The sequence below is a fragment of the Aythya ferina genome (assembly GCF_964211825.1).
Source record: "Aythya ferina genome assembly, chromosome: 7".
Classification (NCBI taxonomy): Eukaryota; Metazoa; Chordata; class Aves; order Anseriformes; family Anatidae; genus Aythya; species Aythya ferina.
This window is the reverse complement of record NC_140302.1, coordinates 5644218-5671810: the sequence shown is the minus strand read 5'-3', so window position 1 is coordinate 5671810 and position 27593 is coordinate 5644218. Positions and strand designations below refer to the sequence as shown.

Below are 27593 nucleotides of genomic sequence, written 5' to 3'. Positions count from 1 at the left end.
ACCCGTGTTTGGAGCAGAGGGAGCTCTGCAGCCAGCCCTCCGGTTCTCCTTACATAAAGTGTTTACTGAGCGGGAGGAGGGACGGCCCCACAACATGTTTTTGCCTTGGTCATACTGTACACGATGAACTTTTCACTTCCTCTCAATAGCTCTCACACACACACACACACACACGGCTATTTTGGTGCTGCACACACACAAACAAGCCATGTACGGCGGGGAGCAGGGCTTGTTCCTTGGGTTTGCTCGTTCCAGCCCCCGCAAACACCAAGGAACAGCTGAAAAACATGGGGAGGGAGCGGGGAAAGGGGCTGTGCGGGGCTCGGGGGGGGGAAATCTCAGCCCTAGGGGGCTTGGGACCCTTTGTCAGGCACTGAACTAGGGAGATTTGGCTACCTGAGCGCTGCAACTTCAGCACTCGGTGTGGAGCCTGCTGCAGGCACCGATGCCCTGACACCCCCGCAGCTGCAGGGGTGGAAAAGTTTAATTTCATGCAAGAAAAACCCAAAGTTTTATGTGTTTTTTTTTTTTTTTTTCTTTTTCCGTTTCCAGCTGAGCTGCTCGCAGCACGTAGGGCAGGCGAGGCTCAGCCCCAGCGGGTGTCGCAGCCCGGCCATACGGGGGGGGCTTGGGCCAAGGTGGGGTCGGGAGGCTGGGGGGATGAAAACTTGGTTTGGAACAACCAAGCTGAGAAGTAAAAAGCCTCTCAGTTACAATCCCGATGTGGCTGGGCTGAAATCACCGAGTTAAAATAAAAGAAAAAAAAGCATCTGGTAAGTAAGATAATGAACATGGAAAAATTAGGCAGCTGGATGAGGACATTGTGCAGCACAGATCCTATCCCCCTGCTGGCGGATACATGGCAAGGAACAGGCTGAAATGGTTACGCCAGAAAGCAGAAATCCTGCTCTCCAGAACAGACCTGAGGTGCAGATGGAAAACAAGAGGACTCCAGCGGGTGGATTTAAGGGAGGGTTTTCTGCTCGTGGAGTTAAGTCGGGATTAAAACCTGATTTAACCCAATCCACTTCTGAGCATAAAGCGAGCGCGCCTCAATTTCTCTCAGGGTATTTTTAATTGAATTTCAATTTACAACAGCTGAGGTGCCTCAGAACTTCACTCAACCACCCTCAGCAGCTGACAGCTCCTTTCATCACCCCCCCCCAAGCTGTGAAAAGAGAAACGATTTCAAGGACAGCATTATTTATTTTATTATCACAGAGCCATCTAACACGTCATGAAAAGGGGTTCGGGGTGTTGAGGGGACGGCTTCTGCACTGCGAGTGGTGCCCCAGCAGCACTCTGCGCAGACAAAAGACGGCAGCGCAGAGCGAGCAGCCTCAGCACCACCCCAGGGACTGCTGCAGCCACCGCCTGCCCCTCCTCAGCTGCCCCGGGACGGGTCTCATCCTGTCAGCTCCCCAGAGGAAGGGCTGGGGCTGGAGTGTTTCTGGCAGGGCTCGGCCCTGCTGCTCTGCAGAGGGCTGGCTCGAGCGGCGAGGACGCTCTCCTCGCAGCCACCCCTCGCCCGGCCCTTCCAGCAGCCCCCCGGGAAGCGCAGGGCTGAGTTCAAACCCAGTCTGTGAAACCCACCCCGTTTTTTTTTCAGCTGCACAACCCGAGCCCTGCCAGCCTGCACCCCCGCAGACTTCCAGAGTCCCGTTGTTCCACCTGACTGGCAGCTCCAAGGGGGGGATCTCCGCCGGCAGCTTCCCAAAAAGCCCCCCAAAAAAACCGATCCCACTGACGGCAGCTGCGAGCACCCCGAGAAACGGCCTGAGGCAGAGCCTGCTGCCTGCCCCCTCTCGCCGCGCTCAGCCCGAGGAGGGAGTGAAGCCCAGCAGCTGCTCGATGGGCTTGTACCTCCACTCGTCTGCCTCCAGCTCCTCCACCAGCCCGGCGAGTTTTTCCATCCGTGCGACTTGTTGATCTGCGGGAGGAGTTCAAAGGTGACTGCGGTTCGCAGCCACGCTGCAATTAAGCCCTTCAATTAGACGCCGGTTCCCAGCTGCCGGTGGAGTGAACCCCACCGAAAGCTGAGGGGAGGCAGAACTGCTCCCACAGCCCCTGCGAACGGCCAGGAGACCTCCCCGGGTCACACCCGAAAGCAAAAGGGACGGGATTTCCTGCTCCAGCTGATGCTGAGGCTGTATTTCACCCATCCCTGCCTCTGCCATAAAAATCCACGTCATACCAGAGGAACGTGAGGCCGGTAAGGAGGTGAAAAGAGCGTGGGGTTCGCAGGAGGACTCCTCTCCTTCATTCTAGAGCTTAAAAAGCCGCCCTGCTTTTTGTTTGTGCTGAGCAGCGCGGCGCTTACCGTGCTTCACTTGCTTCAGCGTAGACGCGACCTGGTAGCTGAAGACGGACTCGCAGAGGAATCTTTCTGAGCCATCTGCGAACAGGAGAAGGGAGGTGGTTTAATCCCAAACCCTGCCCTGAGCTGCGGCCGGGGCTGGGGGTGGCCGTGCCACCTGCGAGCTGTCACCTCGGGTCATTTCTCAGCGCGGGGCCGCGGGTGGCAGCAGGTCCCGGCACCGTGGCAAAAGGCTCAAAGTTCTCCCTTGGCTTCTATAAATAACGCCCAGAGCCCGGGGGTGCCAGCAGCTCGACCCCTAACAGGGTCGTGCCCTGTGCTTTGTGTTGTGGGTTTTTTTTACATCCCGAAGAACTTGTGGAGTGCTGTCAGGCTGCCACGGGGGCTCCGCTCGCAGCGAGGCTGCAAATCTGCAAATATTTGGCCACATTCCCCCCGTGGAGTCGTTTTAGGCCATTTTTAAATAGCGAAACAAGGCAGCCTGGCGCAGAGAGCCCAGTGCCTGCCCAACCCCGGCGCTGCTGCTGCTGCTGCACCCCCACAGGAGGCTCTCAGGAAGCACAGTGGCCTGCCTATTAGCTACCACGAAGCGCTTCATTATTTTAATTTGTTTTGAGGGCTCATTAAGTGCCGTGAACAAGCCTTTGCTCATAATTACTTCAACAGAGCGGCACACGGGCACAGTGGGGAACAAAAGCAGTCGTTAGGATGCGGCCCTCGGTTCCCTGCTGCCCCGTGCCGTCCTCCCGAAACACGGGCACCAACCAGAGGGGGTTTGCCGAGAAAACTCCTCCTGCCTCAGCTATCTTCACAGCAATTCCCACCCAGCATCAAAGGGTCGGCCAACAATGGGTAATTTTTAAAATTAACGCTGCCCTACTCCCTTGCAGGCGGAGGGCTTCCTGCTCTGCCACGGGTTTAGAGGCGAGGTGACAGCGAGAGAAGTCACTTCCTCGCCGGTGGCTGCGGGGAGAGGTGGGGCCATGGGAAAAGCCGCTCGGCCCCGCTGCTTCCTTCCTCCCCTGGCTTTTGGCAGCGCCTCAGCGGGCCCCGGGGGCTCGGGGGGAGGCAGGGTCACCTTCCAGCATCTCGCCGGCTCCCTTGGGGTAGGTGAAGAGGGCTTTGCGCGGCGGCGCCAGGTCCGAGACGCTGAAGCCGGATCCCGTCACCGAGCTGCCGCTGACCCCGCCGGCCGAGGAGGAGGAGGAGGAGGCGGCCATCTCGGCCCGGCCCAGCCTGCGAGAGGGGAGGAAGAGCAGAGCAGGGTTAGGAAGTTTCACTTTTAGCCCTAATTTAGCCCTACATTTTAGCCCTAAATGCCTAAATTCGGGGCCGGGACAGCGCTTGCCAGAGCATCAACACGGCCAAAGCCCTCCCCCCGGGTAACGCCTGGGCTGCCAGCTCCCGGAGGGCATCCCGAGGGCAGCGACGCCGCTCCTCATCTGCAGCAACCCCTCCGCGTGTTGCATCAGACACCTGCGCTCCCAAAAACGTGGTTTTTGCCCCCAAAATGCTGCAGGCACTTCTGTGCCCCACTACTGGGGCGACGCCAGCGCAGCTGCTGGTGGTGTGTGCCTCTCCGTGCCTTGTAAGAGGTTTATCCATGTGTAGTAACGGGGTGTTTGGCACTGGTTAGGTAGCTGGCAGCACAAAAATCACCATTTTTTGCGCTTTTTGTGCTTTTATGAGCAGCAACGGCCGCTACTGACACACACTGCCCAATGATCCTATTCAACGCGTTTCTATTCCCCCACCGACTAAATGCATTACAGCAGACTCTTTAGGCTACACAGCTCTGGAAAGCGCTCAGAGATTTGGTGGAGAACGCGGATTTTTATTTATTTTGGTTCAGAATTCAACTCGCGAGCTCGTCCGCAGCAAGCTCGGGGCTGTTCCCCTCACGGCGTGTGAGGCAGGACTGGCCGTGAGGGAGCAGGCCCGGCCAAAGGACACGTTTAAAGGCAGGGGCCGCCTCACGCCGCGGGGCCCCGACCCCCGCACATTTTTATTTTAAACCCCGCGGAGCCGCCCCGGTCCCGGCCCCGGCCGCCTCAGGCGCCCGCCATTTTGTGAGGGGACGGCGGCGCCGCACCGCGCATGCGCCGCGCAGCCCCCTGCCCACACCCCGCCACCGCCTCAGCCGCCACACCGCGCATGCGCCGCGCCGCCTCCTGCCCGCACCCCACCCACGCCGCCACCACCTCAGCCGCGCCACCGCGCATGCGCACACCTCCCTCCAGGGCCCCTCCCCGGCTTCCGTAGCGAGCGGCTGGGCGGTGAGTGCGGCCCCCGGCGGCGGCCTCGCCGTCTCCCCGAGCGCTTCCCCCGCTCCCCGGCCGCCCCTCCCGCCGCTCCCCGGTGGCGGCGGCTCGCTCCGGGCCTCACCTGGGCGCCCGCACCGCTTGGCGCAGGCGGCGGGCGGGATCGCGCTCGCGGTGCATGCTGGGGCGGCGGGCGGGCGGGCGGCCCCGCCCACTTCCGGTGGCGGCGGGGCGGGGCGGGGGCGCGGTTACCATGGCAACGGGGCCCGCGCGGGGCGGGCTCCAGGGCGTCCCCCCCCTCCCCCACCGCGCCGCGATCGTTGCGCGATTTTGGGGTTTTTAGGGAATACAAAATGTTAAATCGCACGGCTCCGCCGCCCTGCTCGGCACAGCCCCGGCGCGGGGGCAGCGTGTCCCCGGGGAGCAGCCCCCTGTCGGCTGTCCCCCTCAGGTGCTGCCCGCGCGGCTGGGCTCCAGCCTGAATTTCTGGTGAAAACACTAAAATAAACGAATTTTCCCCACTGTGGCGATTTTAGTGCTCAGCTGTGACACCTGACACACCCCCCCCGGCTCTGCAGCTCACCCCGCCGCTGCCCTTCCCACGTTTTCCACCCAAAAACCCGGGCGCGGCTCCCCAGGGTTTTGGGGGCAAACCGCCGGGATTTGGCACAGCGCCCCCCGGCTCAGCGCATGGCCTGGCAGAGAGCTCCCATTTCTGCCATTTCTGTGAAAAAAAAAAGCACCACATTAGCTCTGCACAGCGCAAAGACCCCACGGGGCGATGCACTGAGGTGCTGCAGCCATAGGGGGGCTTTAAATTCCCATAAATGCCCAAATATCTTCAACACAAAGTGCCTGTAGTGTCACAGCGGGGCGGCTGGAGGGGAAATTTGGGTTTTCTATATGGCAGGGGGGCGTGGGACGCGCTGTCTCTCTTCCCGCAGCGCGATGGACGTCCTGAGGCCCACCCTGATACAGATCGGCGGGCGCGTCTACAGGAAGAGCCTGGTCCAGGAGCCCGTCCACCCGCAGGAGGAGGAGGAGGACGAAGGCTTCTACGCAGGTGGGGCATCCGGGCACGGCCTTGGCGTGCCCTCGGACACCTCTCCGTGCCCATGGACCTGCCCCTGTGGCGGGGTGAGATGTTACAAAGGGAGAGGAACGCTTTGCCGTGGCCCCCATGGCTCCTGCTTCGCTGTCTCAGCGGGTTGATGGTGCCCACCCTGCTGGGAGAGCAGAGAGGAACCTGAACGAGGGCATTTCTCCCACACACTGCACTGGGGAGAAAACTTGGGGTGCACCTCCTGCCTCCCTGTGCCCCCCAGGTCCAGAAGCACTCATTCTGCTTTTCACAGCTGGCAGTAAGATGAATTAAAAAGCCTCTAGCTGCAACCGAGGGGGGTTCGCTTAACCTTGGGAGAAGAAGATTGTGAGGCTGTTGACCTACATAAAGCGCTGCCAGGCTGTGCAGCCGTCATTCAAGGGCTGCTCTTCTTTTCCAGCAGGGCCCGGCGACTGTGCAGATGAACCGTGCGATGCCTTTGTGGTGGAAGAGACTGAGAAAGGTTTCCAGTGCAGAGTGGAGGTCCCCAGCCCGTTATACAAGTGAGCCTCTGTGTTTCTGGCTTCCCCTCTGGCTGGGGAAGCATTTCTGTGTGGAATATTTGAGGGGGGGGGGGGATCAGGGTAAGCGGTGGATTTCTGAAATCTGTTCTGTTCTATGACTGTCCCAATTTTGGGAGGGGAGAATTGGCAGTGCCTTCCTAGTGCAGTTGTGCTGCGCTCGACTCCCAGCATTTGCTGTGACAGAGACAGCAGGTGGTGCTTGCTGCTGGCAGGAGAGCTTCTGAGCATCTCCTCCCTTGAAGATGAAAGCATCGGGAGGGTGGAAGAAGGGGAGGAGGAGCCGGGGTGAGCAGCCTGGCAGGGGGAGCTCGTGAAAGCCCTGGGAGAAAGCACGTGCCTGGAATTGACTGTTGGTTCAGATCTGCTGTTCACTGGGAAGCCTGCGGTGTTCACAGCTTCATCCAGTTCGTTTGCACAGTTTTATGGGCTGAATAGTTTTACTGGGGGGGGACAAAGGGAAAACACAGGTGGCCAAGGGGCAGTGGCAGGATTTGCTGGCCGAGCTGTCACAGGCCGAGTTAAGCGAGCCAGCATCTGCTGCCCGGGCACCTCCAATGGGGGGAGGCCCAGCGAGTGACTCTCTTCCACTTTTCTGTCTCCAGGTACATAATCGGGAAGAAAGGAGAAACCAAGAAGAGGCTAGAAACAGAGACTCGAACCTCCATCAGCATTCCCAAGCCTGGAGTTGAAGGGGAAATCGGTGAGCCTAAAACCAGCGTTCTGTCGTCAGCTCGTGCACAGACACGATTTAAGGGGGGACAGGGAACAGGAGGAGCTTCCCTTCAGTTCCTGTGCCTGGCACGGCCCTGGCTCACCTCATGGCCCTGGGGAAATCACCTCACTTCTGAGGTTTTTCCCTGTCTATAAGCCCTTATAAAGCAGTATCAGATTTTGGGGGAAAACTAGATCCTTTTTTAGCCCTCAATGAAGTCGATTCTTAGCCTTACATGTAGATGGCCAGCTTGTGAACCTTGGGCCCAAACGTGTGGTTCGTTTTTATTCTTTTGTTCTTTCAATTCTTGCTACTCCCATTAGCGAGGAGCCATAACATACATCCAGCAAAAAAAATTGCTGCGTTGCATATTTACGCACAAAACGAACTTCAGACTTGCCTTCAGTGCAAGGAGGGTTTTGGTGACGTTGCTGCCTTTCCAGTGCTGTCAGCCGATCCTCGCAGTGCGAGTAGGCTCACTGTTCTCAATGCTCCCAAAATCTGAAGAGCCACTGAAGCGAGCAGTTCTTCCCTGTTGTGTTTTTTTTTTTTGACGCACAGAGCTGACTTTCTGGAGAGCAGGGGGTGCTTCTGATGGCAGCACCCTGCCTTTGCAGGGGAAAGCACAGCCATGTGAGGCGTTTGAAGTCGAGCAGGGAGTCTGGCGAGCTTCCTCCGTGCGGGGCTGGGGGGTTTAATTCCCGTCACGTCTCCGGTGAGCTGCGGGCTGGCAGCAGAGCGGTGCTGTCCTGCAGGGTTTTCCAATTTCCAATTTCCCTTGGCGACTCCGGGATGAAATATTCTGACCTGCGCCGCATCAATACTTTAAAACCCGTGGCCGAACCCAACGCAAAGCCCCTGCCCGTTTAACTGCTGCCTATTTCCCGCGGGCGTGGGTGGCAGCAGCCTCCCCGCAGCTTCCTCAGGCCCCGCTCTGTTCCCTTGCAGTGATCACGGGGCAGCAGCGCGGCGGCGTCATCTCGGCCCGGACGCGCATCGACGTCCTGCTGGACAGCTTCCGCAAGAAGCAGCCCTTCACGCACTTCCTCTCCTTCGCCCTCACCCAGCCCGAGGTCCAGGAGAGGTTCCTGCAGTTCAAGGAGGAAGTGCTGGAGAAATGCTCAAAGGTCAGCACCCGCCTGGGATCCGAAATCAAACGCGGGCCCTGCAGCAGGCTCGTGTCCTGAAGCAGCTTTCTGGCTTTTCCCTGGGGGGCCTCGCTCTTCAGCACCTTGCCCAGCAGGGCGTGTTTCACAGGCCTTTCGCTGAAGTTGGTGGGTCTGCTGTGAATTTATTGCCAAATCCGGAATGCGGAATGGCTTCCTCAGTTAATTGTTGGTAAAATAGTTTGTCCTCCCTTGAGATTTTCCTAGGTGGGACGAAATTCTCAGCTTCAGAAGAGGGTTGTTTCTTGTGGGGTTTTTCTTTTTTTATAAGAAAGCCTCTAAATAATGTAGCGGACCTTTCTATATTTTATGTTTTGATTTTATTACTATATTTTGCAATCTTGCAAATAGCTCAGGAGCTTCGCTTCCCTGGGTCTTCGTCTGACTTAACTCCTTCTTCTCCCCCTGCTGCCTGTTCCCCTGCCGCTGTAGGAGCTCGGGATGCTAAACGCAGCTGATTCTGGCCACCGGGCTGCAAAAGCCGTGGCTGGCGGCCGTGGTGGCCTGGCTCCCTCTGTTGGCTGCTGCTCCCAGTGCTTGTGGGGGAACACCACAGCTGTGGGGAGAGAGGGGGCTTTTTGGGGGGCTGCTAACTCCAGCGTGGGGCTCTGGCAGCGCCTGTTTGTGCCGTTAGCCCTGGGCTGAGGCTGCTGCTTTCAGCCTGGTGTTCCTCTTAACCCTTCTGAAGGGGCTTGTGGCTGTTGCAGACCTTCTGCTTGATCCCCCCCGACCATCCTGGCCCCTGCTTATCCGAGCTTACTCACTCCAGGCTGCCTCTGTGTCAGGTGAACCCTTTCAGTGTAACATCTCCCAAAAGGAGCCGTTTTTATTCATCTTTGCCCTGCTCCACGCCCTCATCCCATGCCTTTATTCCCTCCTCACCTGGCTCGTGGATGTGCTGAAGGAGGGCACTGCAGCCCTGCACGCCTCCCCAGAACCATGCAGCCCCGAATGCCACTTGAATGCCACTTCTTCTCCCAGCAGGGTCTGCTGGAAGGCACGTCAGGAATGAAAAACAGTCATTCAGAGCCGTGCCTTGCGGAGCAATAAGAGCTTAGAGATTTGTCCAAAGCGACGGGATTTCTCCGGGTACTCAGAGGAACCTGAATAGGTTTCGAGCTTCTCTGCCACTCACAATTTGCTGGTGTAAAACACTGGGGAATTAGGCAGCCTCCAGGCTTTGAGTGGAGCTCTCCAGTAACAGCAAGGAGGGGAAAAGCCCAGGTGCGTGCGTGAGGATTGTTTCTGGCCATTGAGCACTTGTGAGCCGCTCTTCCTCTTCCCTCTCCGAAGCAGTTTCTATGACAACCATTCATTTCGATTCTACAGCTTGGGGTTCTGTTGGTGGCTGTGTGCTTTCTAACTTTATTTTCCTTTTTGTCCTCGAGACCCGTTGTAAGGTGAGCCTTGTGCTGAGGCTCAGGACACCTGGGTCTTCCAGAGCTGTGCAGATGCAGGGTCTGCAGCCTGAACCTCGTGCAGGTGTAGAGTGGAAGAGGAAGGAGAGCGCTGTAACACGCGGCAGCCTGTGGATATCCAACACTGCTGACGAGATATTGGACCTCACGGGGGAAAGGACAGGGAAGTGAGGGGTTTCTCAGCCTGCAGCCCCTCAGTGGGTTCTGAGGGAAAGCTGTGTTCCTGGCTCACTCCTTTGTTTGGGCTTTGCAAAGAGGGGAAGGCTCCGAGTAAAACCCTGTCCATGTTCCAGCTAAGCGAGCAAAGGTAGAAGTGGGAGGGAGATTTGAGGAAAGAGTGTGTGTGGGGATTTTTGGAAGCCTCAGTGAGTGGAAGTGAGTTGTTTTTCTGTGATGATGACATCGTGCATCCTTAGGGAGCAGTTTTTTTTTTTTTTTCCTTAGGGAACAGTGAATTTTGGAGGGACAATGGGATCAGCTTGATGTGTTTGTACCTGCTGGCGAGTTCCTGCAAACATGCGGCTGTCAGATTCCCCCGTCAAATACGGGGGATTCCCTTGCCTGCTGCTCAGCGTCCCGGCTCTGGGGCTGGGAATTAGGGCTTTCATTAGGGCTGCAGGCCCACCTCTGCTCCTCGCTGCCACTTGTGCTGTGGGTAAATGCCCACCCTGTGCCGGGGAAGGAGCTGGGCTGGCAGCAGGGCTCTGAGGAGCTGCCTGCAATACCAGGGAGGATGCCAGGAAGATTATCTGGGTCGTGGCCTGTTTGCTCTGCGCTGCTCTCAGCACTCTGCCAGCTGTCAGGAGGCTGCTTTTGGGGCAGCTTGATGTTTAGGGTGCAGACTGGCACTCCCTGTCCCCGAAAACAAGGGCGAGGTTTTGCTTCCTGACCTGTGCACGACTTTCTGGTTACCACACAGTCCTCCGGGCAGCGGGAGGGATATCGGCTGGTTGGCTGCAGCACGGGTAAATCCAACTCTCTCCCAGTTTCTGTTCCCCAAGCTGTTGCTTTGGGATGGGCCAAACATCCTCTGGCTACGGGGACCCTGAAAAGAAGGTTGATGGAGGGGAATCGTGGCCTGCCCGTTAGCAGCAGGAGGAGTTAAAGGCAGCAAAAAGGCTCTGCGAGGTGAGGAGTGCGACGGAGGCGTCCTCTTTGGGACGTGCCAAACCTCAGGAGCCTGCTGCAGGCTGCTGCGTGGTGCTGAGCTCTGCAGTCCACGCCGGGATTTAGGGGCTCAGTCAGCAAAAAACACACTCAGCAGCAGGGGCAGGCAGGCACACGCTGCCCGTGGGCTGGGGAGCACCAGGCTGAGCCTGAAAAAGCGCTGAGCTGTGGGGCACTGAGCGCTGCGGGGCGGAGGGACTGCGGTCCTTAAGTGCCAGGAGGGTGTTATCTCCAGCTCTGAGGCACAGGTGGGAACTTCTGAGCTGTCGTTCTCAGTCAGGGGACTTTTTGGGGGTTTGTTTTTTTCAGAGAAATGCTTCGGCGGCAGGGTGAGTGGTTCTGGAGCTCGACGTGGAGGTTGTTCAGTGTGCTGATGGGAAACGGCCGCGGAGGGGAAATCACTGGTGTAATATGGGCGTGCTAACCGTCCTCAAGGTGAATTATAAATGCCCTAGAACAAAAGCGTGTGTTTCTGAAGGCTGAGTGTAAGCATGGCTCCACCTGGGAGCAGTTCTTCCCCAGCAACAACACGTAGCTCCTTTTTTTAAAGGGAATTTAGACTTAATTCATCTTGGCAAACTATAGGGCGCGCGGGAACGAGAAAAATGTAATTATCAGGGCTGCTGTGAGCTGTGCTGGCGGAGCGAGGTGCAGCCTGTGTTTAGGCAGGATTTAGAGACCACTTGGAGCTTGTCACCGCGCCTGGCCCCGGCTGCTCTGCACAAAACCACATTTCACTCCGGCTCCGTGTCTGCGCTGCCCTGTGCTGAGCCCATCACTGGTGGCAGCGGCCGTGGGAGTCCCCCTGGGCCCCACTGAGTCCTAATTAAGGCTCCAGGCAGAAAAAAGGAGCTAATTAAGGCTCCAGGTGGAAGCTCGAGGCTGGTGGCTCGCTGCTCGTTCCCGGCAGAGGTGTGTGTCCGGGATGGGGTGAGTGAGGCCCTGGTTCTGGTTGCTTTGTAGGATCACGGGGTGAGCAGCAGCCTGTTCCAGAACCCTGCCAAGCTCCACCTGACCCTGGGGACGCTGGTGCTGCTGAACGAGCAGGAGATCCGGAAGGCCTGCGAGCTGCTGCAGCGCTGCAAGGAGGACTTCGTGGAGTGAGTGGGGCAGGGGGTGGCACGCTTACTGGGGGGGAAGAAGCAAAATGTCTTAACGAGGAGCAGCGAGGAGGAGAGCAGCCCAGCAGTGAGTGCATCTAAACGCCAGGATTTCAGAAACAAGCTGAACGTTTCGAGCAGGAGCAGCAGGAATCACCAGGCGTGCAGCAACCAAAGAGCATAACAACCAGAGCACAGCTCCAGGCTCAGCCCCAACCCTCAGCCTTCCCCGCAGACCCGCTCCAGTCCCTCCTCCTCCTCCCCTCGGTCCCCACCGTCACTCTGTGCGAGCAGATCCTCGCTGCTGTCCCCTGCCGAGGTGCCCTTGACGTGCATTTCTCGTGTGCGGGGCAGGCAGCAGGAAGGGCTGAACCCGGGGCTTCCTCACTGCCTCAAGGCCCAGCTGCAGATGCTGCAGCTCCAGCTGGAAGCGTGGCTGAAGGACGCTGGAATCACCTCATCTCTGCACGCCTCAGAAATCAGAGAGGACCTCAGGGACTGGCTTATTTATTTATTTCTGCCAAGCCTCTGCACGGAGAGCGCTGATTCCTGATTTTTTTTTCCTTTCTTTTCTACCGTGGAAGAATTAGCCACGCGGTGCTGGCTGGTACCTATGGGAATCCTTGCCTCCTCCCCTAAAGCGCAGGCTCTGTTTTTTCAGCTGCTGAACAGAGCTGCAAGCACGTTTCCAGAGCTTGAACAGGTTCTTTCCCTGGCCACAGCCAAATAAATACACGCTTAAAATTAATTTAGGCTCCCTTCCACCCACACCAGCCTTCATTAACCTTTGTTTACTTCTGCAAAGGCGAGCCGCGCCGTGTGAAGGTAGATGTGCCCTTTTTGTCCCTTTTTAGGGTGCCTGGCCTCAGGTGCTTGTAGTCTCACGTGCACGACCGCACGCGTGCTGCTCTCCTCCCAGAAAACAAACTGGAGGAGGAGATCGCCCTCCCCTGTCCCCCTGGGAGGTTTTACGGAGAACCTCAAGCGAGCAAGGTGAGAGCAAAGCCACACTCGTGCTGTTGGCTCCTCTTTATTTCTCCTGCCTGCTTGGATGCTCCACGAGACCTTGGCAGTAACCCAGGCAGGTGTGGGAGCGTGGTGTTTCATGAGACGACGAGACAGCAGCAGCTGCAGCTTTCTGAGCTCTTTTAAAGAGGCAGCCTTCTTCTCTGGTTTTTGTTTTGTTGCGCTTGTTTTTGTCCCCACCCCAGTGCAAACAACGTCCAATGTCTGGGAAAGGAAAGAGCTCTGCCGTGGAGTTCACTGCCCCACGGGGTCCGTATGACATTTAAGCCCCACGTAACCTCAAAGTCGTGCTTAACAGCAGCAATAACTGTGATTTATCCCCTTCCCTTAGCAAATACAGAGATGCACACATATGTAGGGTGTGCGTGAGGGGTACTACACGTTGTATTTGCAGAGCAGCTGTGACGTCTCGCTCTTTAACCCAAGGGCTTCTTCCATTTCAGCCAGATCACCGGCGGCAGGCCCCTGGCCGTGGAGGTGGCTGGGGTGGAGTACATGAACGATGACCCTGCCATGACCGACGTCCTCTACGCCAAGGTCCGCATGAAGGACGGCTCGGACAGGTGGGTGCCCTCCTCTCCTCCAGCCCTCAGCGTCTGTAGCCCTCTTATTTTTCTGGCAGTGCTGCCTTTTGGTGTCTGACCCCTTGCTAGGGGACAGCAGGAGCCAGCAGGGGAGGAGGGAGGCTGTGGGCTAGGGGGGATGTGTGCTGGCATCTCCTTTCCCCTGGGGAAAGAAGGCAGGGGGTGGCTCCCCTGCTTAAACCCCCCTGGGGAAAACCAGGCTTCGGAGGCTCTGCTGAAGTAAGAGATCGGACGTGGGATAAGGAAACGGGTGGGGAAATGAACGCGTGACAGCTGCTGGGAGGCAGGAGAGATTGAAGTGGTCTTTTCCTCTCAACTCCTCCGCTTTGAAGTCAGTCCTGCCCTGGGAGAGGTGAGATAAAAACAGACTGGGAGGGTGGAGAGCTGGGACAGCCATCAGCCAGGAGAGAGAAGGGAAATACAGGGAGACACGGGGAAGAAGCACTCCGAAAGGTGAGACAGAGGCAGATGCTGCATAGCCCAAATACCCTTCGGTCAGTCTGTTGTAGAAAGCCCTTGAAGTGTCAGAGCTGAGCCGTGGACCTCGTTTTCTCCAAGTTTGTGTCCAAGTTTGGGACCATCTAAGGGGTGCAGTGCTTGCGAGCCTGCTTGCACTTCCGAAAATAAGGCTGTGGGTGGGGAGAGGTCCTGCAGAGCCTGAGCAGGGCCCAAAGCGAGGCAGGGATGTCTGGGGACAGCTGGGGTGGGTAGGCACTGACGCTGTGGGAGGCAGAGCTGCTTTTCCCATTTTGGAGAAAGGAAATCTTCAAATCCACCTCGCCTCGGAACTGGAAGCGGTGAAGCCCCTAGGAAACAGCTCGCTGCTGAGGTAGCATCTCCTCCTCCCTTGTGGAGGGCGTTAGCTGGGGTTTGGGCCAAAGCCAGGTCTCGTGCTTTGCGTGGCTTCTGGAGGCTGCCAGGCTTGTGTCCTGCAACACCTCTTTTGCTTGTGCTTAGGAACGGGCTGACACAGGGCCACGTGATTGTAAATCTGTTATCCCCAGCCCAGCCTGGTCCTGCCCTCACCTGTGAGTTAATTCATCCCTCACAGATGAAGGAACTGGCACTTCTCTCCTAATAAAATTCTGGAAGTGTTAGCAAGTGAAGCAAGCATTTAGCTTTGCAGGGGGGAAGGAAGACACTTCTGTGCTGATGGAGAGCACAGAGCATTTCTTCTGCTTCCTCTGAGGCTGCAGCACCGCGTTGGGCAACCGGTGATAAAAAAGAAGGGGCGAACAGAAATCCCTTCAGAAAACCCCGTGCTGCCAAACAGCAACACGCAGCTCTAGCCTGCTAAAACCCACGGGGTTTTGCTCGGGGAAATGGGCACCACAGGCTGGCAGCGATTCCTCAGCTGCAGGTACAGGGGGAGAGCAGCAGGCAGGCGGTTTGCCGTGCTGGCTCCGGCTCTGCCGCAGCCCCTGCGAGCTGCGTGCCTTCCCGGGGCTGAGGGGAGGGAGGGGAGGAGTTCCTTCCTGATCCTCGGGTGATCCTGAGCGGCTTAAGCTGTGAGGCAGGAGCTGTGATTTGCCCGACTTGGTTTGCATAGCTGCAGACAGCATTAGAGGTTGGCAAGCCCTTCTGCACATGTAATGGCTCAGACCGAGAGCGAGATCGTGCTCTGATGCCTCCCACCCGGCAAATAATTTCCGTTATAATTCATTCTAATTTATTTCCTTGATTAACTTTATAATGTCATAAAGCACCATTTTCACTTGAGCTCTTCTCTGCTAATTTGTTTTAGGATTGTCTGTAATGGTACTCACTTAATCTCTGTCATTGCTAATTTTCAAAACCGGCGATGTGGAGCCAGCAGGCAGCACAAAGCCACGGCAGTCGGGCGTTTGAGAGCCCAGGGGCTGTCAGGAGGCTGCTGGCAGCCCACCAGGGGCCGTGCAGGAGGCGGCAGCCCCGGGCTCTGCCTCCCACTAAGTGCAGCCAGCTCTGGTTCTGCTTGCTCAGGAGTTTGGGAGTGGGAGCAGAGAAGCAAAAAGCTGCCAACACCGGAGTTTTCCTTCCTTCACGCTGCTCTGTCCTCTCTCGTTTTGCCTTCCCAGGCTGCAGGCGATCGCTGATCAACTGGTGGAGCGCTTCGTGGCCTCCGGCCTGATGCTGAAAGAGTGGGACAGGGTGAAACTGCACGCCACTGTCATGAACACGCTCTTCAGGAGAGATCCAGGTGGTGGGTACCCTTCTTCTTCGCTGGTAAATGCATTTCACCCGGTGCTGCTGCGCAGGGAACGCCTTGCTCAGTAACTGCTGGCTTTTACCCTTCCCACGTTTTAATTTTTTATTAGTATTGTGATTTTCCCCCCCTTCATCTCAGACCTGAGATTTTTTTTTTCTCCAGCTGGAGAAGGCAGGCGTGCTCCGAGTCCTTTCTGGATCTTTTCAAAGATTCTTTGTCTTAGCTTCCAGACCGCCACTGCCCAGTAGCGCTCAGGAGCTCTGGAGCAGACAGGAATGTGTCCAAGTACCTGGTGAGGGCTTGGGCTCTCTGTGCCCCAAGTAAGGAATTCCTGCCTTATTCACCTTGTTCTCCTTCAACCCAAAGTGTTTTCCCACGGAGAAGCGGGCAGGGAGGGTTTGTTAGCTGGCAGCTGGCTTTGGGGAGGAGAAGGGCAGGGGGTGAGGCGCAGCACACCCCGTGCTCCCACCCGAGGCTCACGCTGCTGCTGGCTTTTCCCCTCACAGCTGAGGAGCGCAGCAGCACGGCGCCCGGGAAAGCATCCCTCAAGGAACGGGAGGCGTTTAATGCCCGAAATATCCTCAAGGTCAGTATGAAACCAGGAGGGAAACGGAGCCAGCTGCGGGTATTGTCCGGCCAGAAGAGGCTGGGACACCGCTTGGAGGCTGCTTTTGTCTTAGGGGATCTCCCGGGGGGGTTGATCTGCTTAGAAAGCACACGATCTAGAGCACTCATAACCGGGAGCACCACGGCGTTTACCCGAAGCCTCCTCAAAGCTGGCGAGGCGCAGATCAGGAGCGTGCAGCACGGATGCTCGGTGGGTGTTCGTGTTGCTGTTCGCTCCGCTCCTGTTTTTACCCGGGAGGCTCCGGGCTCGTGTCTGGCTCCCAGCAGAGAGGAGCACTTCGCTGCTCTTCTTCTCCTCGCCCGGATTTATGCTGCTACACCCGCCTGCCATTTTGCATGCTCTTATTTATTTATTTATTTATTTATTTATTTATTATCTCTGCGATTGATTCGCTTGGAGAGGAGCACGCTGCAGCCTGGGCTGAGCCTGCAGGCAGCCTCTGCCAGCTGGCAGCGTCGGGCTGATGCTGCGCTGCCCCTGCAAGGATCCAGAGGGAAAAGGCGAGCCCGGAGAGGCAAAAATGGAAAGCAGCAGTGGCTTGCAAGCAAATCCCAACCTCTGCTGGGTGAGGGGATCTGTTGCAGGCGGCTGTGAGAGCGACGTGAAGGCGGGGAGTGGGGCTGATTGATTTTCCCTGCACAGAGGACAGGCGGAGGGACAGAACTGGGTTAAGCTCTCCCTGTCTGTGACTCAGCACCACGCTGAGGCAGGGAGGCCACGGACGCGGCCTCTGCGTTTGGATGTGGCCTGGGAGGTTTGGGCAGCTCCTGGTGCCCCGAAACTGGCTCCATGAAGGGTGGGTGGCACACCTTGGAAGCCCCAAGCCCCCGCAGGGCCTCAGCTCCCGAGGTGCGCGTCCACATTTCGCCCTGTCCCTCCCGGCCTTGCCCTGGTGCACGTCAAATTTGCCCTCGGACTCGAGAGGGAGGTAAAATCCAGCCGTCCTCCGTCCTGAATGCTCCCAGCCCAAAAACCTGTAGGGCTCGGAAGGCATCAACGATGCTCCCTCTGCTGGCCACGCCACTTGAGGATCGCGCTGCGGGCACGGGGCTGCCTCTCGGGTTTGTGAAACGGGAAAAACCCTGCTAGAAACTGACCGGTTCTCTACCGAGGTAGCCACAGGAGCGGCTGGTGATGGCCTCGGAGTGAGGAGCATCAGCCTTCCCCTCACCTGCTCGCTCCGTGCAGCCCCACGGCCTCCCCGTGCCTGCAGCAGGACGCCCGCTGGCGTTAATTAATGCCGTGAGTCAGAAATAGCTGCAGGCTGCTTTCCAGCGGAGCCCAGCCTTCCAGCCTGACCTTGCAGGGACGCACCGGCTCCCTCCCAGCCCCCTGGTGCCCACGGGGAGGTCGCCCCTGGCTCCAGCTGGCGTTTTGCTTTCGGCAGCCCCGATCGATCGGAGCCTGATTGAAGAACTCCTTTGTTCTGGAGTTGGGCCGCTCCTGTCGGTGCTCCTAGCCGGCTGCGCGGGCCCGAGCCTTCCCACATGGCTCAGAAAATAGCTCCTGTGGGACGAGTGGGAACCGCTTCTGTCTTGAAGCAGATCCGTGAGGAAGGCTCCTCGGCCTGCTCCCAAAGAGAGCAGCTCCCCTGAGCACCCCGGTCACGTCCCGAACTCGCGCTCATCCCCTGCAAAACATCCCCTGGCGAGCAGAGAGAGGGGGCAGCTCCTTCCCTGTGCGAGGAGCATGGGGCTTGGCAGCCCCTCCGCCTTGCTTCCTCCTCCTCCTCCTCCTCCTCTGTCCCCGAGGGTGGCTGCGTGCCCGGTGCTGCAGCTGGCACGGCCCTGGCACCGAGGCATCTCCGGAGACGGGGCCTGGCCGCCTCCGGGCTTTTCTTTCTTATTTCCTCGCTTGCTTTTTTTTTTGTTTCTTTCCCCCCACGAAGACGCGAAGGCTGCGGCGAGTGAATAGAAATGGAGAGCAACGTGTGGAGGGGCAGCCCGGGCTAAATTCCCATTGGGTTTTTAAGCAGAGATGAAACCAAAGGGCCGAAGATCCCGCGTTGGGCGAGATGGGGGCTGCCCAGCTGTCCTCAGGGAGGTGCTGGAAGAGGGACGGGGAGCTCCTGGCTCCCTTCCCTCCCTCAGGATCACCCGCAGTGGAGGCAGCATCACCTTTTGGATCTGAAAGGACGTTTCTTTGCCTCTCCCTGGAGCTGGCAGGCGTTGAATTACGGCGGCTCCTTAATAGAGATGGAGACCCAGTGCAGGGAAAAAAAAAAAAAAAAGAAAGAAAGAAGACATTGATTAGTAAAAGTAGGCGGTTCATCCCAAAGGTGCCCTGACCCTTCTGCCGGCTGATTTCCCGGGCCTGCCTGAATTAATTTCCTGGCTCCGTGGCCCGGCTCCTCCTCTGGGTGGCTTTGTGAGCAGAGCCGGGAGGTCACATTGCTGCAGCTCCTCGTCCCAGCGCTCTCGCTGCCTCCTGCCATCGCTGCAGCAAAGCCACAGCCCCGCTCTTAAAAATGACTGCTGCGTGTGCTGTAACGGGGTGCGGGGAGCCGTGGGGACCAGGCTCCCGGGGGGAGATGCAGCAGCTGAGTGTGAATCTCCTTACAGAAGTTGTGCTGTAAATCCCTCACGTTTGGGGCTGGGAGGTTAGCAGAGCCTTCAACGTGCCAGCGTGTGGGTTTTTTTTCCCTTTATTCTTGTCGGAAAGATGTGCAAGGCTCCGGTAACCTCCAAATGTCCCGCTTGTGTTTGCCTCTTAGTTTGCAGAACGCCTTTCACCATAGCAACTAGGGTTTGATTTCCTCAAGCGCAATGAATTTTCATGGATCTCGCAGCGAGGAGGGGAAAGGACCCAAAGCCCTGAGCTGAAGCGAAGGTTCTGCAGCACGCCAGCAGCATCCCTGCGGAGGAGAGCTTTGCCCGGAGGAAGGCAGGCCTGCGAGTTGTTGAAGAATTTGTTTAAGCCGTGCCTGCTGTCCGAGGGACAGCACACGGGTGATTTGATTCCAAATTTCCCAGCTCTTGAGGTGTTGGCACCGTGGGGCAGGGACCAGGTGCCTTGGGTTCACCAGCAGGTGTGGGAATTGTGACGGCCTCCATTGAGCTCCTTTTCCAGGGGGAAAGGGGAAAAAACAAAAAACAAAAAAACAAAAACCAAGCAGAAATTCTCATCCAGGAGGCATCTCCTCGGCCTCCTCCGAAACCAGAGCGTTTCTGTGGTGGGAGATATAAATATCTTTCTTGGCTCTGCTTGGCTTCTCCCCAGGATAAACAGAAGTGGAAGTCAAAAGCAGAGGCTCAGCCTTCAGAAAGCTCTTCCCAAGCCCCCGAGGGACGAGAGCGGGGTGGCTGCTTGTCGGGAAGGCGCTGGCTGCTCCGAGGATGACATTTGAGGGCCTCTTTCCCGATTGCCCAAGGTGGATCTTGGCCTGATCCTCACGCACGGCATCTGGTTGCCGAAGGGAGCGGAGAAGCACCAGCGAGAAGCTGGCTGGAAACGAGAGCAGAGGGGGAAAAAAAAAAAAGGCCGTGGCTGTCCTTTAAATCTTGTAGCATGTTTACTCCCAGCAAGTACAGCTGCATTACCAAAAATCAATAGTCCTAGCAGTGTTCTCACCGGGAAACGCGCACACGCTCGGACACGGGAGAGGTGGTGGATTTAAAAAAATAAAAAAGCAGCAGCTGAGGGACTGCAAAGTGCTTTGGTCCGAGGGCTGCTGCGCTCTCAGCAGCGTGCAAATGGCGAGGCCGTGACCCGGGCAGTGCCGGTGGCGGGGGAGCAGGGGAGGGTTTGTCCCCCTGGCTGAGCGAGGGGGAGAGAGGGGGGAGCAGCCTCCTCCCCGCCATCTCTTATTCATGAGGCGTTTTATCCCAAGGCCTCGAACAGAAGCAGGCAGGCTTTGGGGAATGTAATTAATCTTTAATTGTATAAATCTTTAATCGTATCAAATGGAGTTTGCATGGTGGCGGTCGCGGCTCCTCGTCTCCTCCTCTCCCTGCCGGAGATGCTCCCCTGGCATAACTCCTCCGGGGCTGTGGCCGAGCCCTCTGGCACCGAGAAACCCACATCCTCCAGGTGCTTGAGCCCTGGGTTTGTGATCCGTGGGTAGGAACTGATGCTGCTCCAAAAGAGGAGCTCGTGTCGTGCCGTACGCTGATCGCGTTGAAGGCTAAACGTGGTCCCCAGGGCTGGAAATCTTTCAGAGCAGTTTTGTTGAAGGGAAGCCTGCGAGGAGAGGCGTTCTGCAGGAGCAGCTCGTTGCCCTCAGAGCTCCCGAAACGTTTTTTTTTTTCTCCTCTCCTCCAGCTCTTTGAGCACTTCTACTTCGGCGAGGTGCAGCTGGACGCGGTTCGGCTCTCCCAGAGGTTCTCCACGGACGCCTCCGGCTACTACGCGACGTCGGGGCAGCTCAACTTCTGCTGAGCAGGAGCGCGGCCGCCCTGGGCACCACCACCACATTTTATAGGGCAAGGAGTTTGGACAGGAACCCAGGAACTCCAGACGGGTTTGTTTTCCAAGAAAACAGCTGGAAAAACTGGCTTTGGGTGGCACCTCTCTCCTGTCGCCTGTTTCAGAGGAGGAAGGCCGCGCTTTGCGTAAGCGTGCACGATCCAGGAGAGCTCCCCGGAGCGCGGTATCGGGGTCAGGCGCTGCTCGGAGCTCCAGCAGCGCCTGTGTGATGTCGATCTCCAAATAAATTAATTCCCTTCAAAGGCAAAGCCTTCGTCTCCGCTTGCTTGATGGTTTCTGTAATCAAACTTCCAGCTGTGAGCGGGAAAGCGCTGAAGGCAGGAGAGCTGGGTGGTGTTTGGGGATGTGGGGTCTTGGGGTCTGCTGTGTTGGGGTCTGGTATCTTTGGAAACTGGGGTTTGGGGCCTGGTGTGCTGGGGTCTGGTGTGTTGGGGCGTGGTGCCTTGGGGTCTGAAGGCTGGTGTCCTGCCATATGGTGTCATGAGGTCTTGGGGTCTGGTGCGTTGGGGTTTGGTGTGTTGGGGTCTAGTGTTTTGGGGTCTGAGGGCTGGTGTTTTGGGATTTGGTGTCTTGGGGTCTGGTGTGTTGGGGTGTGGTGCCTTGGGGTCTGAAGGCTGCTGTCCTGGTGTCCTGGGGTATAGTGTCCTGAGGTCTTGGGGTCTGGTATTTTGGAGTCTGTCGCGTTGGGGTCTGGTGCTTTTGGGTTGGGTTTGGTTGGGTTTGGTGTGTTGGGGACTTGAGGTCTGCTGTGCGTGGCTCTGGTGTCTTGGGGTCTTGAGGGCTGGCGCGTTGGGGTCTGAAGCATTGGGGCCTGGGGGCTCTGGCGTGCCGGGAACTTGGTTTTTGGGCTCTGGCGCGTTGGGCTCTGGTGCTCTGGTGCCTTTGGAGTCTGAGTGCTGCCGCTGGGCGCCCGAGGCGGCCGCAGGCCTCGCCCCCCCCCAGCGGCGCAGGTGCAGGCGCCGCCCCTCGCCCCCCGCCCGGCCCCTCCCGGCCGCGCTCGGCTCCTCTCGGCTCCTCTCGGCTCCTCTCGCCGCCCCTCGCCTCCCTTCGGCTGCGCTCGGCCCCGCTCGGCCCCGCTCGGCTCCCGGCGGCGCTGCGGCAGGATGCGGGGCTGCGGCGCGCTGCGGGGGCTGCCGCTGCTGCTGCTGCTGCTGCTGCCCGGCACCGCCACCAGCACCGGCACCGGCACCGGCACGGGCAGCGCCCCGGCAGGGAACTTCTTGGAGGACGAGCAGTGGCTGTCCTCCATCGCGCAGTACGGCGGCCGCATCCGGCACTGGAACCGCTTCCGAGACGTGAGTGAGCCGCGGGGGGCCGGGGGGCGGCGGGGGGCTGCGGGGCGCCCGGCTCACCCCCAGCCTCCGGCCTCTCCCCCTCTGCAATGCCGCTGCCGCCCGGAGCGCAGGAGGTGGAGGTGAGAGCGGGGAGGGGGGGCGTGGGGTGTGCGACGGGTGGGGGTGTGCAAGGAACGGGGACGTGCAGGGAATGGGGGTGTGCGATGCACCGGGGTGTGCGATGCAGCAGGGTGTTTGTGTGCAATGCACGGGGGTGTGCGGTGCACAGGGATGTGCAGTGCACCGGGGTGTGCAGTGCACCGGGGTGCTTGTGTGCGATGCACGGGGGTGTGCGGAGAGTGGGGGTGTGCGATGCACAAGGACGTGCGGTGCGCCGGGAGGTTCGGTGCAGCAGGATGCTCGTGTGCAATGCAGAGGGGGGGGAAACGCACGGGGATGTGCAATGCACCACGGGCGGCGATGCACGGGGATGTGCGTGTGCAGCGGGCGGGGGTGTGCAACGCACGGGGGTGTGCAGTGCATGAGGATGTGCCTGTGCAATGCAGCGGGATGCGCAGCGCACGAGGATGCGTGCGTGCAGTGCACAGGGGTGTGCAATGAATGGGCTGTGTGTGTGTGCGCGGTGCATGGGGCTGTGCAGCGCGTGCCTGTGCGGTGCATGAGGGTGCAAGCACCCGCTGCGTGCCCGTGTGCAGTGTGCACGCCGTGCATGGGTGGGCAGTGCCTCCGTCTGCACGCAGCGCCCGGGCATGTGCAGTGCATGTGTGTGTGCAACGCCCGCGTGCAAGGCAGAGGGGCGTGCAGCGCCTGCGTGCGCGCGCAGTGTCCCCGTGCGGCGCAGGGCTGCTCGCAGTGCCCGCGTGCGATGCACCTGCTCCTCCTGCCGGGCCGGGGACGCGGCTCGCACCCCCCCGCAGCACCCTGGGGGGCTCCGTGGGCGCAGGGGGGGGCCCCCCGGCAGCTGCCCCCCCTGTGCCCCGCAGGATGACTACATCAGGAGCTGGGAGGACGGGCAGCCCACGGATGAAGGTAGCAGCCTGCCCTGCTTTTATTTTGGGGGGGAGAGGGGACGGACACAGCACCCAAACGCGGCTTTTTGCTCCCCAAAACCCCGTGCCCCCCCCCGCCCCGCAGCGCTGGACACCACCAAGGACCCGTGCCAGAAGGTGAAATGCAGCCGGCACAAGGTGTGCGTGGCGCAGGGCTACCAGCGCGCCATGTGCATCAGCCGCAAGAAGCTGGAGCACAGGTATGGGGCTGGGGGGGGCGTTATTGTGTTGTTTTTTTTGGGGGGGGGGCTTTATTGTTTTTGGGGGGGCTTCCTGAGCGCCCGCTGCCTTTGCAGGATCAAGCAGCGCGGGGGCTGCAAGCCCTGCCACGCCGCCCCGCTGGCGCCCGTCTGCGGCTCCGACGGCCACACGTACAGCTCGGCGGTGAGCGCGGCGGTGTTTTTTTTGGGGGGGGGGCGTGCCGTGTGACCCCTGTAATTATTGCGGTGTGCCCCCCCCTCCCTCCCCACGCCTCGCAGTGCAAGCTGGAGCAGCAGGCGTGCCTGGCCGGCAAGCAGCTGACGGCGCGGTGCGAGGGGCAGTGCCCCTGCCCGGCCCCTGCTGACAGCAAGCAGGGTGAGCATTTTGGGGGTGACCACGGGTTCGGAATGGGGGTGCCCCCCCCAAAAACGCCGCAGCACCCCCTAAAATCCCCCCCACCCCCACATTCGGTGCCCGCAGAGCTGTGCACGGGGCAGGACCTGGCCGACCTGGGCGAGCGGCTGCGCGACTGGTTCCAGCTGCTGCGGGAGAACGCCAAGCACAACGGGTCCGGCAGCGGGCCCCCCAGCACCGGTGCGTCCCGTTGCTGCATGCCCCCTTCCCCGGCTCCCCCCCGAGTCCCCACGGGGCCGGGTGAGCCACGGGGCCGCGTCCTCGCCCCCCCAGCGCTGGCGGCCGGCTGCAAGGAGGCGGTGGGGTGGATGTTCGGGCGGCTGGACACCAGCGGGGACCGGTTCCTGGAGCAGCCCGAGCTGGCGGCCATCAACCTGGACAAGTACGAAGCGTGCGTGCGCGCCTTCTTCAACTCCTGCGACGCCTCCCGGGACGGCCGCGTCTCCGCCGCCGAGTGGTGCTTCTGCTTCTGGAAGGAAAGTGCGTGCGGGGGATGTGCTGTGGGGTCTGGGGGTGCACGCCGTGGGGTTTGGGGGGAGACGCCCTCCTGATGGTGTGGTGCTGCCGCAGAGCCGCCGTGCCTGCGGGAGCTGGAGAGGCTGCAGATGCAAGAAGCCACCCAAAAGGCACCGGGTGAGTCGGGGGGGAACCTCTGAGACCCCCAAAACTCCCAACTTTGCGGCGGAGGCTCCGTGGCGGGGCTGTTCCTGCACTGCACATGTTCTGGGGCACGGCGGGGGGGGGGGTTCCCGGCTTCCCGCAGGCGCCTTCGTCCCCAGCTGCGACGAGGACGGGTACTACCGGCGGGCGCAGTGCGCGCCGGGCGGCGGGGAGTGCTGGTGCGTGGACCAGCAGCACGGCACCGAGCTGAGCGGCACCCGCGCCCGCGGCCGCCCCGACTGCGGTAAGCGGCGAGGAGAGGTGGTGGGGAGGCAGCGGGGAGGCAGGGCGAAGGCTGCCCCCCTCCACGAGCCTCTCCCTGCCCCCTGGCTGCAGAGGACACCACGGGCTTTTCGGGAGACTTCGGCAGCAGCGTGGGCTGGGAGGATGAGGAGGAGAAGGAGCCCGAGGAGGCCGGTGAGGAGGCTGAGGAAGAGGAGGCCGAGGCGGGCGAGGGCGACGACGGAGGCTACATCTGGTAGAAGCGGAGGGGGGGAGGCACGGCCCGGGGCGGGGGCAGCCTCCCCTCCCCGGAGCCCCCCCCCCGAGAACAGCGCGTGGGGGGCAGCCCCCCGGCCCCAGGGGTGGGATGGGGCGAGGGGGCGCTCGCCCGGGCCGGCCCCACGGCGGGCAGGGGGGTTTGGGGGGGTCGGGGGGAAGTGAGCGAGCGGCGTGGGGCCGAGCTCGCACCCCCCCCCTTTGCGCTTTTTTATTTTATTTTATTTTATTTGGGGGGGGTAGAACCTAGTGTGGTCAGCAACGGCACTAATAAATGAAAATTGGGACAGAAAATGGGGAAAAAAAAAAAAAAAAAAACACAACAAGAATCCACCCCCCACCCCAAGCTGCCCCCCTAACCTTGCCCCCTCCATCTCCGTGCTGTGCTCGCGCTGCTGCGGTGTTGTGAAATAAACGCCCCGTGCTGTGTCCAACGCTCGCCCGCCCCTTCCTGGCAGCCCCAAATATCCCCCCCCACACCCCATAGCACACCCAAACCCCCTCCCCAAATGCATGAGGCCAGGGGGTTCCCCTGTATGGGGGGGGCGCCCTCAACCCCCCCACTCTGCTTGCAGAGGGCACCAGGGGACAGCAGGGCTCGAGTCACAGTCTTTATAGAAACAGCCCCCCAATTTTTTTTTTGGGGGGGTCACAGCTTGCTGGGGGGCCTCTGCTGCAGCCTCCAGGCCGCCCGTGCCCCCTCGTCCCCCGCGTCGAGCGGGGCGAAGGCGGCGGGGTCCCGGGTGCGGAGGTAGCGGGCGAGGGGGGGCTGCAGCAGCGTGACGGGGACGCAGAAGTTGAGGTGGGGGTAGGTGGCCCCCGCCGCGTTGTCCCGCGCGTTGCTGGCCACGATCCCTGCTCGGGGAGGGGGCGAGATGTCACCGGGGGGGGGGGGGAACACGTCCAAAAAGGGCTGGGGGGGGTGAGGGGAAGGGCAGGGGCTTACCCAGCAGGCGTCCGTCGCTGGCGGCGAGGAGGGGGCCGCCGCTGGAGCCGGGGTGCACGGCGCAGGTGCTCTGCAGCATGACCGGGGGGGCCCCCACCACGGCCGACAGCACCCCCCCGGTCACCGAGGGGCCACACGCCCGGCCCAGCGCCCCGAAACCCAGCGCCAGCACCGCCTCCCCTGCGCAACAGCGGGGTGAGCTCAGCGCCCTCAAATAGCCTGTTTTCACCCCAAATATTGTGTGTGTGTCGTCCCCCCCCAGTGCTGGTGCTTACCGGGCTGGAAGGCGGAGGCCAGGCGGGGGGGCTGGAAGCCGGGGGCGCGCTCCTGCAGCTCCAGCACGGCCACGTCGAACGGGGACGCCTCGGCGGCGGCGAACAGCAGGCGGGCCTGCAGCACGGTGGCCCTGCGAGCGGGTTTTTTGGGAAAAGACAACACAATTAGGGCTTAAACTCGTGGTAATAAGAGAAATGGGTGGTTTTGCTCGCTGGCTGTGCTCACCGGCCGCCGTGGGGCCGCAGGGTGACACGTGGAGTGGTGCCAGCTTGCAGCACGTGGCGGCAGGTGAGCAGCAGGCGCGGGGCCAGCAGTGTGCCCGAGCCCCAGGAGCCGCCGCTCTCCACCAGCGCCACGCAGCCCAGCGCCGCGGCTCCGGGCACCGCCGCCAGCGGGGCCGGAGGGGCCGGGGGCTCCCCGAGCTGCCACAGGAGCCCGCGGCTGCTCTGCAGGACGGCGTGCAGCGAGCAGAGCAGCGCCAGCCCCCGGCCACCAGCGCCACAGGAGGCAGCGGCGATGACGGCCACCACGCGGGGCCGGGAGGCCGCGGGGCCGAGGAGGACGGCGCCGCCCTGGGTGCCGGGCAGGCAGCGGGCGTCCGTCAGCAGCAGCGCGTTGCCCTCGCCCGCCGCGTTGCTCAGCACGCCGCCGCTCAGTGTGTTGAGGAAGAGGTCGGGGCACAGGGTGCCGAAGGGCGAGCCGCAGGCCAGCAGCGCCGCGCCCTTGTGGAGGTCGCCGGCGGAGGCCCAGGGCGTCCAGCCTCCGCCTGGCACATCGAGGCTGGGAGCCCGCAGCCAAGCGAACCAGGGCAAGGCGGCGGCGGCCTCCTGCTCGGCCTCCCCCTCGTCCTCCCCGCCGCCGCACCAGTTCGCCGCCAGCCCTGCGAGCGCCCGGGCGAAGGCCTGGCAGCGTGCGAAGCCGAGAGGCTGGGCCTCGTGCTCCTGCAGGGCAGGCGGGGCGCCGAGCTGGGGAGCGGCGTGCAGGAGGCGGACGCGGAGGCCGGGCGGCAGGACGGAGGCCGGCAGGGCCTGGTGGCGGGACCAGGCCTCCGGGCCGGGCTGCAGGAAGGGCGAGAAGACGGCGGCGTGGCACAGCACCAGCCCGGGGCCGCGGCACAGGATGACCCCGCTGCAGCTGCAGGGCTCGGCGCCGTCGCCGACGCTGACCACGCAGCAGGGCAGCTCGGCCGACATGGCGGCGGCGCGGCGCGAGCGACGCGGGCGATGCAGCGCGGGCGATGCACGCCACGGCCTGCTGCTGCTGCTGCTGCTGCTGCTGCTGCTGCTGCTGCTGCTGCTGCTCCCCGCGTGACGTGCGGCACCGCCTCCCGCCACCATTGGTGCGGGCTGCGGGTGTCACGGCCCCGAGGCGGAGGCGGGGCGGTCGACGTGGCGCAGGAGGGGTGCGCGGGGCGCTGCGAGCAGCCACCGCCCCCTGCAGCCGCGCTACGGCAGCGCCATGCAGTGGGTGGGGGATGCAGGGGGGTTGGTGCACCAGGGAGCAGCACCAAAACCCTTAAAATGCCCCGTGCTGCCCCCCCGGGGGCTTGGAGCTCAGGGTTTGGGGTGCTCGGGGATTGAGCCCGGCCTCCAGCCCGTTCACCTGCCTCTGCTGGCCCCATCCTGCGTGGCTCCGC

General features: G+C 60.8%; 4 protein-coding genes across 10 annotated transcripts; 2 read left to right on the top strand and 2 right to left on the bottom strand.

The window, feature by feature from the left end:
- Positions 1 to 1186: 1186 nt before the first annotated feature.
- On the bottom strand, positions 1187 to 4816 carry ANAPC16 (anaphase promoting complex subunit 16). Its single transcript, XM_084525109.1, has 4 exons — positions 4703 to 4816; positions 3396 to 3553; positions 2321 to 2395; positions 1187 to 1930 (listed from the first exon to the last, which is right to left on the bottom strand). Exons 1-4 carry the CDS (start codon positions 4756 to 4758, stop codon positions 1815 to 1817), a joined length of 405 nt encoding a protein of 134 aa, XP_084381235.1. The 5' UTR covers positions 4759 to 4816; the 3' UTR covers positions 1187 to 1814.
- ASCC1 (activating signal cointegrator 1 complex subunit 1) lies at positions 4525 to 20866 on the top strand. Of its 5 annotated transcripts, none has more exons than XM_084525102.1 (10): positions 4525 to 4593; positions 5523 to 5641; positions 6084 to 6183; positions 6807 to 6904; positions 7865 to 8043; positions 11631 to 11767; positions 13237 to 13356; positions 15435 to 15559; positions 16072 to 16151; positions 20454 to 20866. In XM_084525102.1, exons 2-10 carry the CDS (start codon positions 5527 to 5529, stop codon positions 20568 to 20570), a joined length of 1071 nt encoding a protein of 356 aa, XP_084381228.1. In that variant the 5' UTR covers positions 4525 to 4593; positions 5523 to 5526; the 3' UTR covers positions 20571 to 20866. The 5 variants fall into 5 exon arrangements, with proteins under 5 accessions (XP_084381228.1, XP_084381227.1, XP_084381231.1 ...); XM_084525101.1 differs by having other exon boundaries at positions 4526 to 4593; positions 6081 to 6183; XM_084525105.1 differs by having other exon boundaries at positions 4527 to 4593; positions 5489 to 5641; positions 6081 to 6183.
- Positions 20867 to 21614: 748 nt separating this feature from the next.
- Positions 21615 to 25081, top strand: SPOCK2 (SPARC (osteonectin), cwcv and kazal like domains proteoglycan 2). Of its 3 annotated transcripts, XM_084525099.1 has the most exons (10): positions 21908 to 22032; positions 22897 to 22942; positions 23048 to 23162; positions 23259 to 23346; positions 23442 to 23538; positions 23644 to 23757; positions 23851 to 24057; positions 24148 to 24210; positions 24341 to 24481; positions 24574 to 25081. In XM_084525099.1, the coding sequence occupies exons 1-10, from the start codon at positions 22000 to 22002 to the stop codon at positions 24717 to 24719; spliced, it is 1050 nt and encodes a 349-aa protein (XP_084381225.1). In that variant the 5' UTR covers positions 21908 to 21999; the 3' UTR covers positions 24720 to 25081. The 3 variants fall into 3 exon arrangements, with proteins under 3 accessions (XP_084381226.1, XP_084381224.1, XP_084381225.1); XM_084525100.1 differs by having other exon boundaries at positions 21615 to 21913; positions 23644 to 24057; XM_084525098.1 differs by having other exon boundaries at positions 21904 to 22032; positions 23644 to 24057.
- Positions 25082 to 25333: 252 nt separating this feature from the next.
- On the bottom strand, positions 25334 to 27150 carry TYSND1 (trypsin like peroxisomal matrix peptidase 1; the record flags this gene model as incomplete). Its single annotated transcript, XM_084525107.1, has 4 exons — positions 25334 to 25590; positions 25682 to 25861; positions 25957 to 26087; positions 26183 to 27150. The coding sequence occupies 4 exons, from the start codon at positions 27148 to 27150 to the stop codon at positions 25385 to 25387; spliced, it is 1485 nt and encodes a 494-aa protein (XP_084381233.1). The 3' UTR covers positions 25334 to 25384.
- Between the last annotated feature and the right edge of the window lie 443 nt (positions 27151 to 27593).

Coding starts and splice junctions, on each gene's coding strand:
- ANAPC16 (XM_084525109.1), bottom strand. CDS start 4,758: ATGCACCGCGAGCGCGATCCCGCCCGCCGCCTGCGCCAAGCGGTGCGG. Junction 2,396..3,395: donor AGCCGGCGAGATGCTGGAAG/GTGACCCTGCCT, acceptor TCCTGTTCGCAG/ATGGCTCAGAAAGATTCCTC. Junction 1,931..2,320: donor GCTGAAGCAAGTGAAGCACG/GTAAGCGCCGCG, acceptor CTCCTCCCGCAG/ATCAACAAGTCGCACGGATG.
- SPOCK2 (XM_084525100.1), top strand. CDS start 21,722: ATGCGGGGCTGCGGCGCGCTGCGGGGGCTGCCGCTGCTGCTGCTGCTG. Junction 24,058..24,147: donor CTTCTGCTTCTGGAAGGAAA/GTGCGTGCGGGG, acceptor GTGCTGCCGCAG/AGCCGCCGTGCCTGCGGGAG. Junction 24,211..24,340: donor AGCCACCCAAAAGGCACCGG/GTGAGTCGGGGG, acceptor GGCTTCCCGCAG/GCGCCTTCGTCCCCAGCTGC.
- ASCC1 (XM_084525101.1), top strand. CDS start 5,527: ATGGACGTCCTGAGGCCCACCCTGATACAGATCGGCGGGCGCGTCTAC. Junction 8,044..11,630: donor TGCTGGAGAAATGCTCAAAG/GTCAGCACCCGC, acceptor GTTGCTTTGTAG/GATCACGGGGTGAGCAGCAG. Junction 16,152..20,453: donor ATGCCCGAAATATCCTCAAG/GTCAGTATGAAA, acceptor CCTCTCCTCCAG/CTCTTTGAGCACTTCTACTT.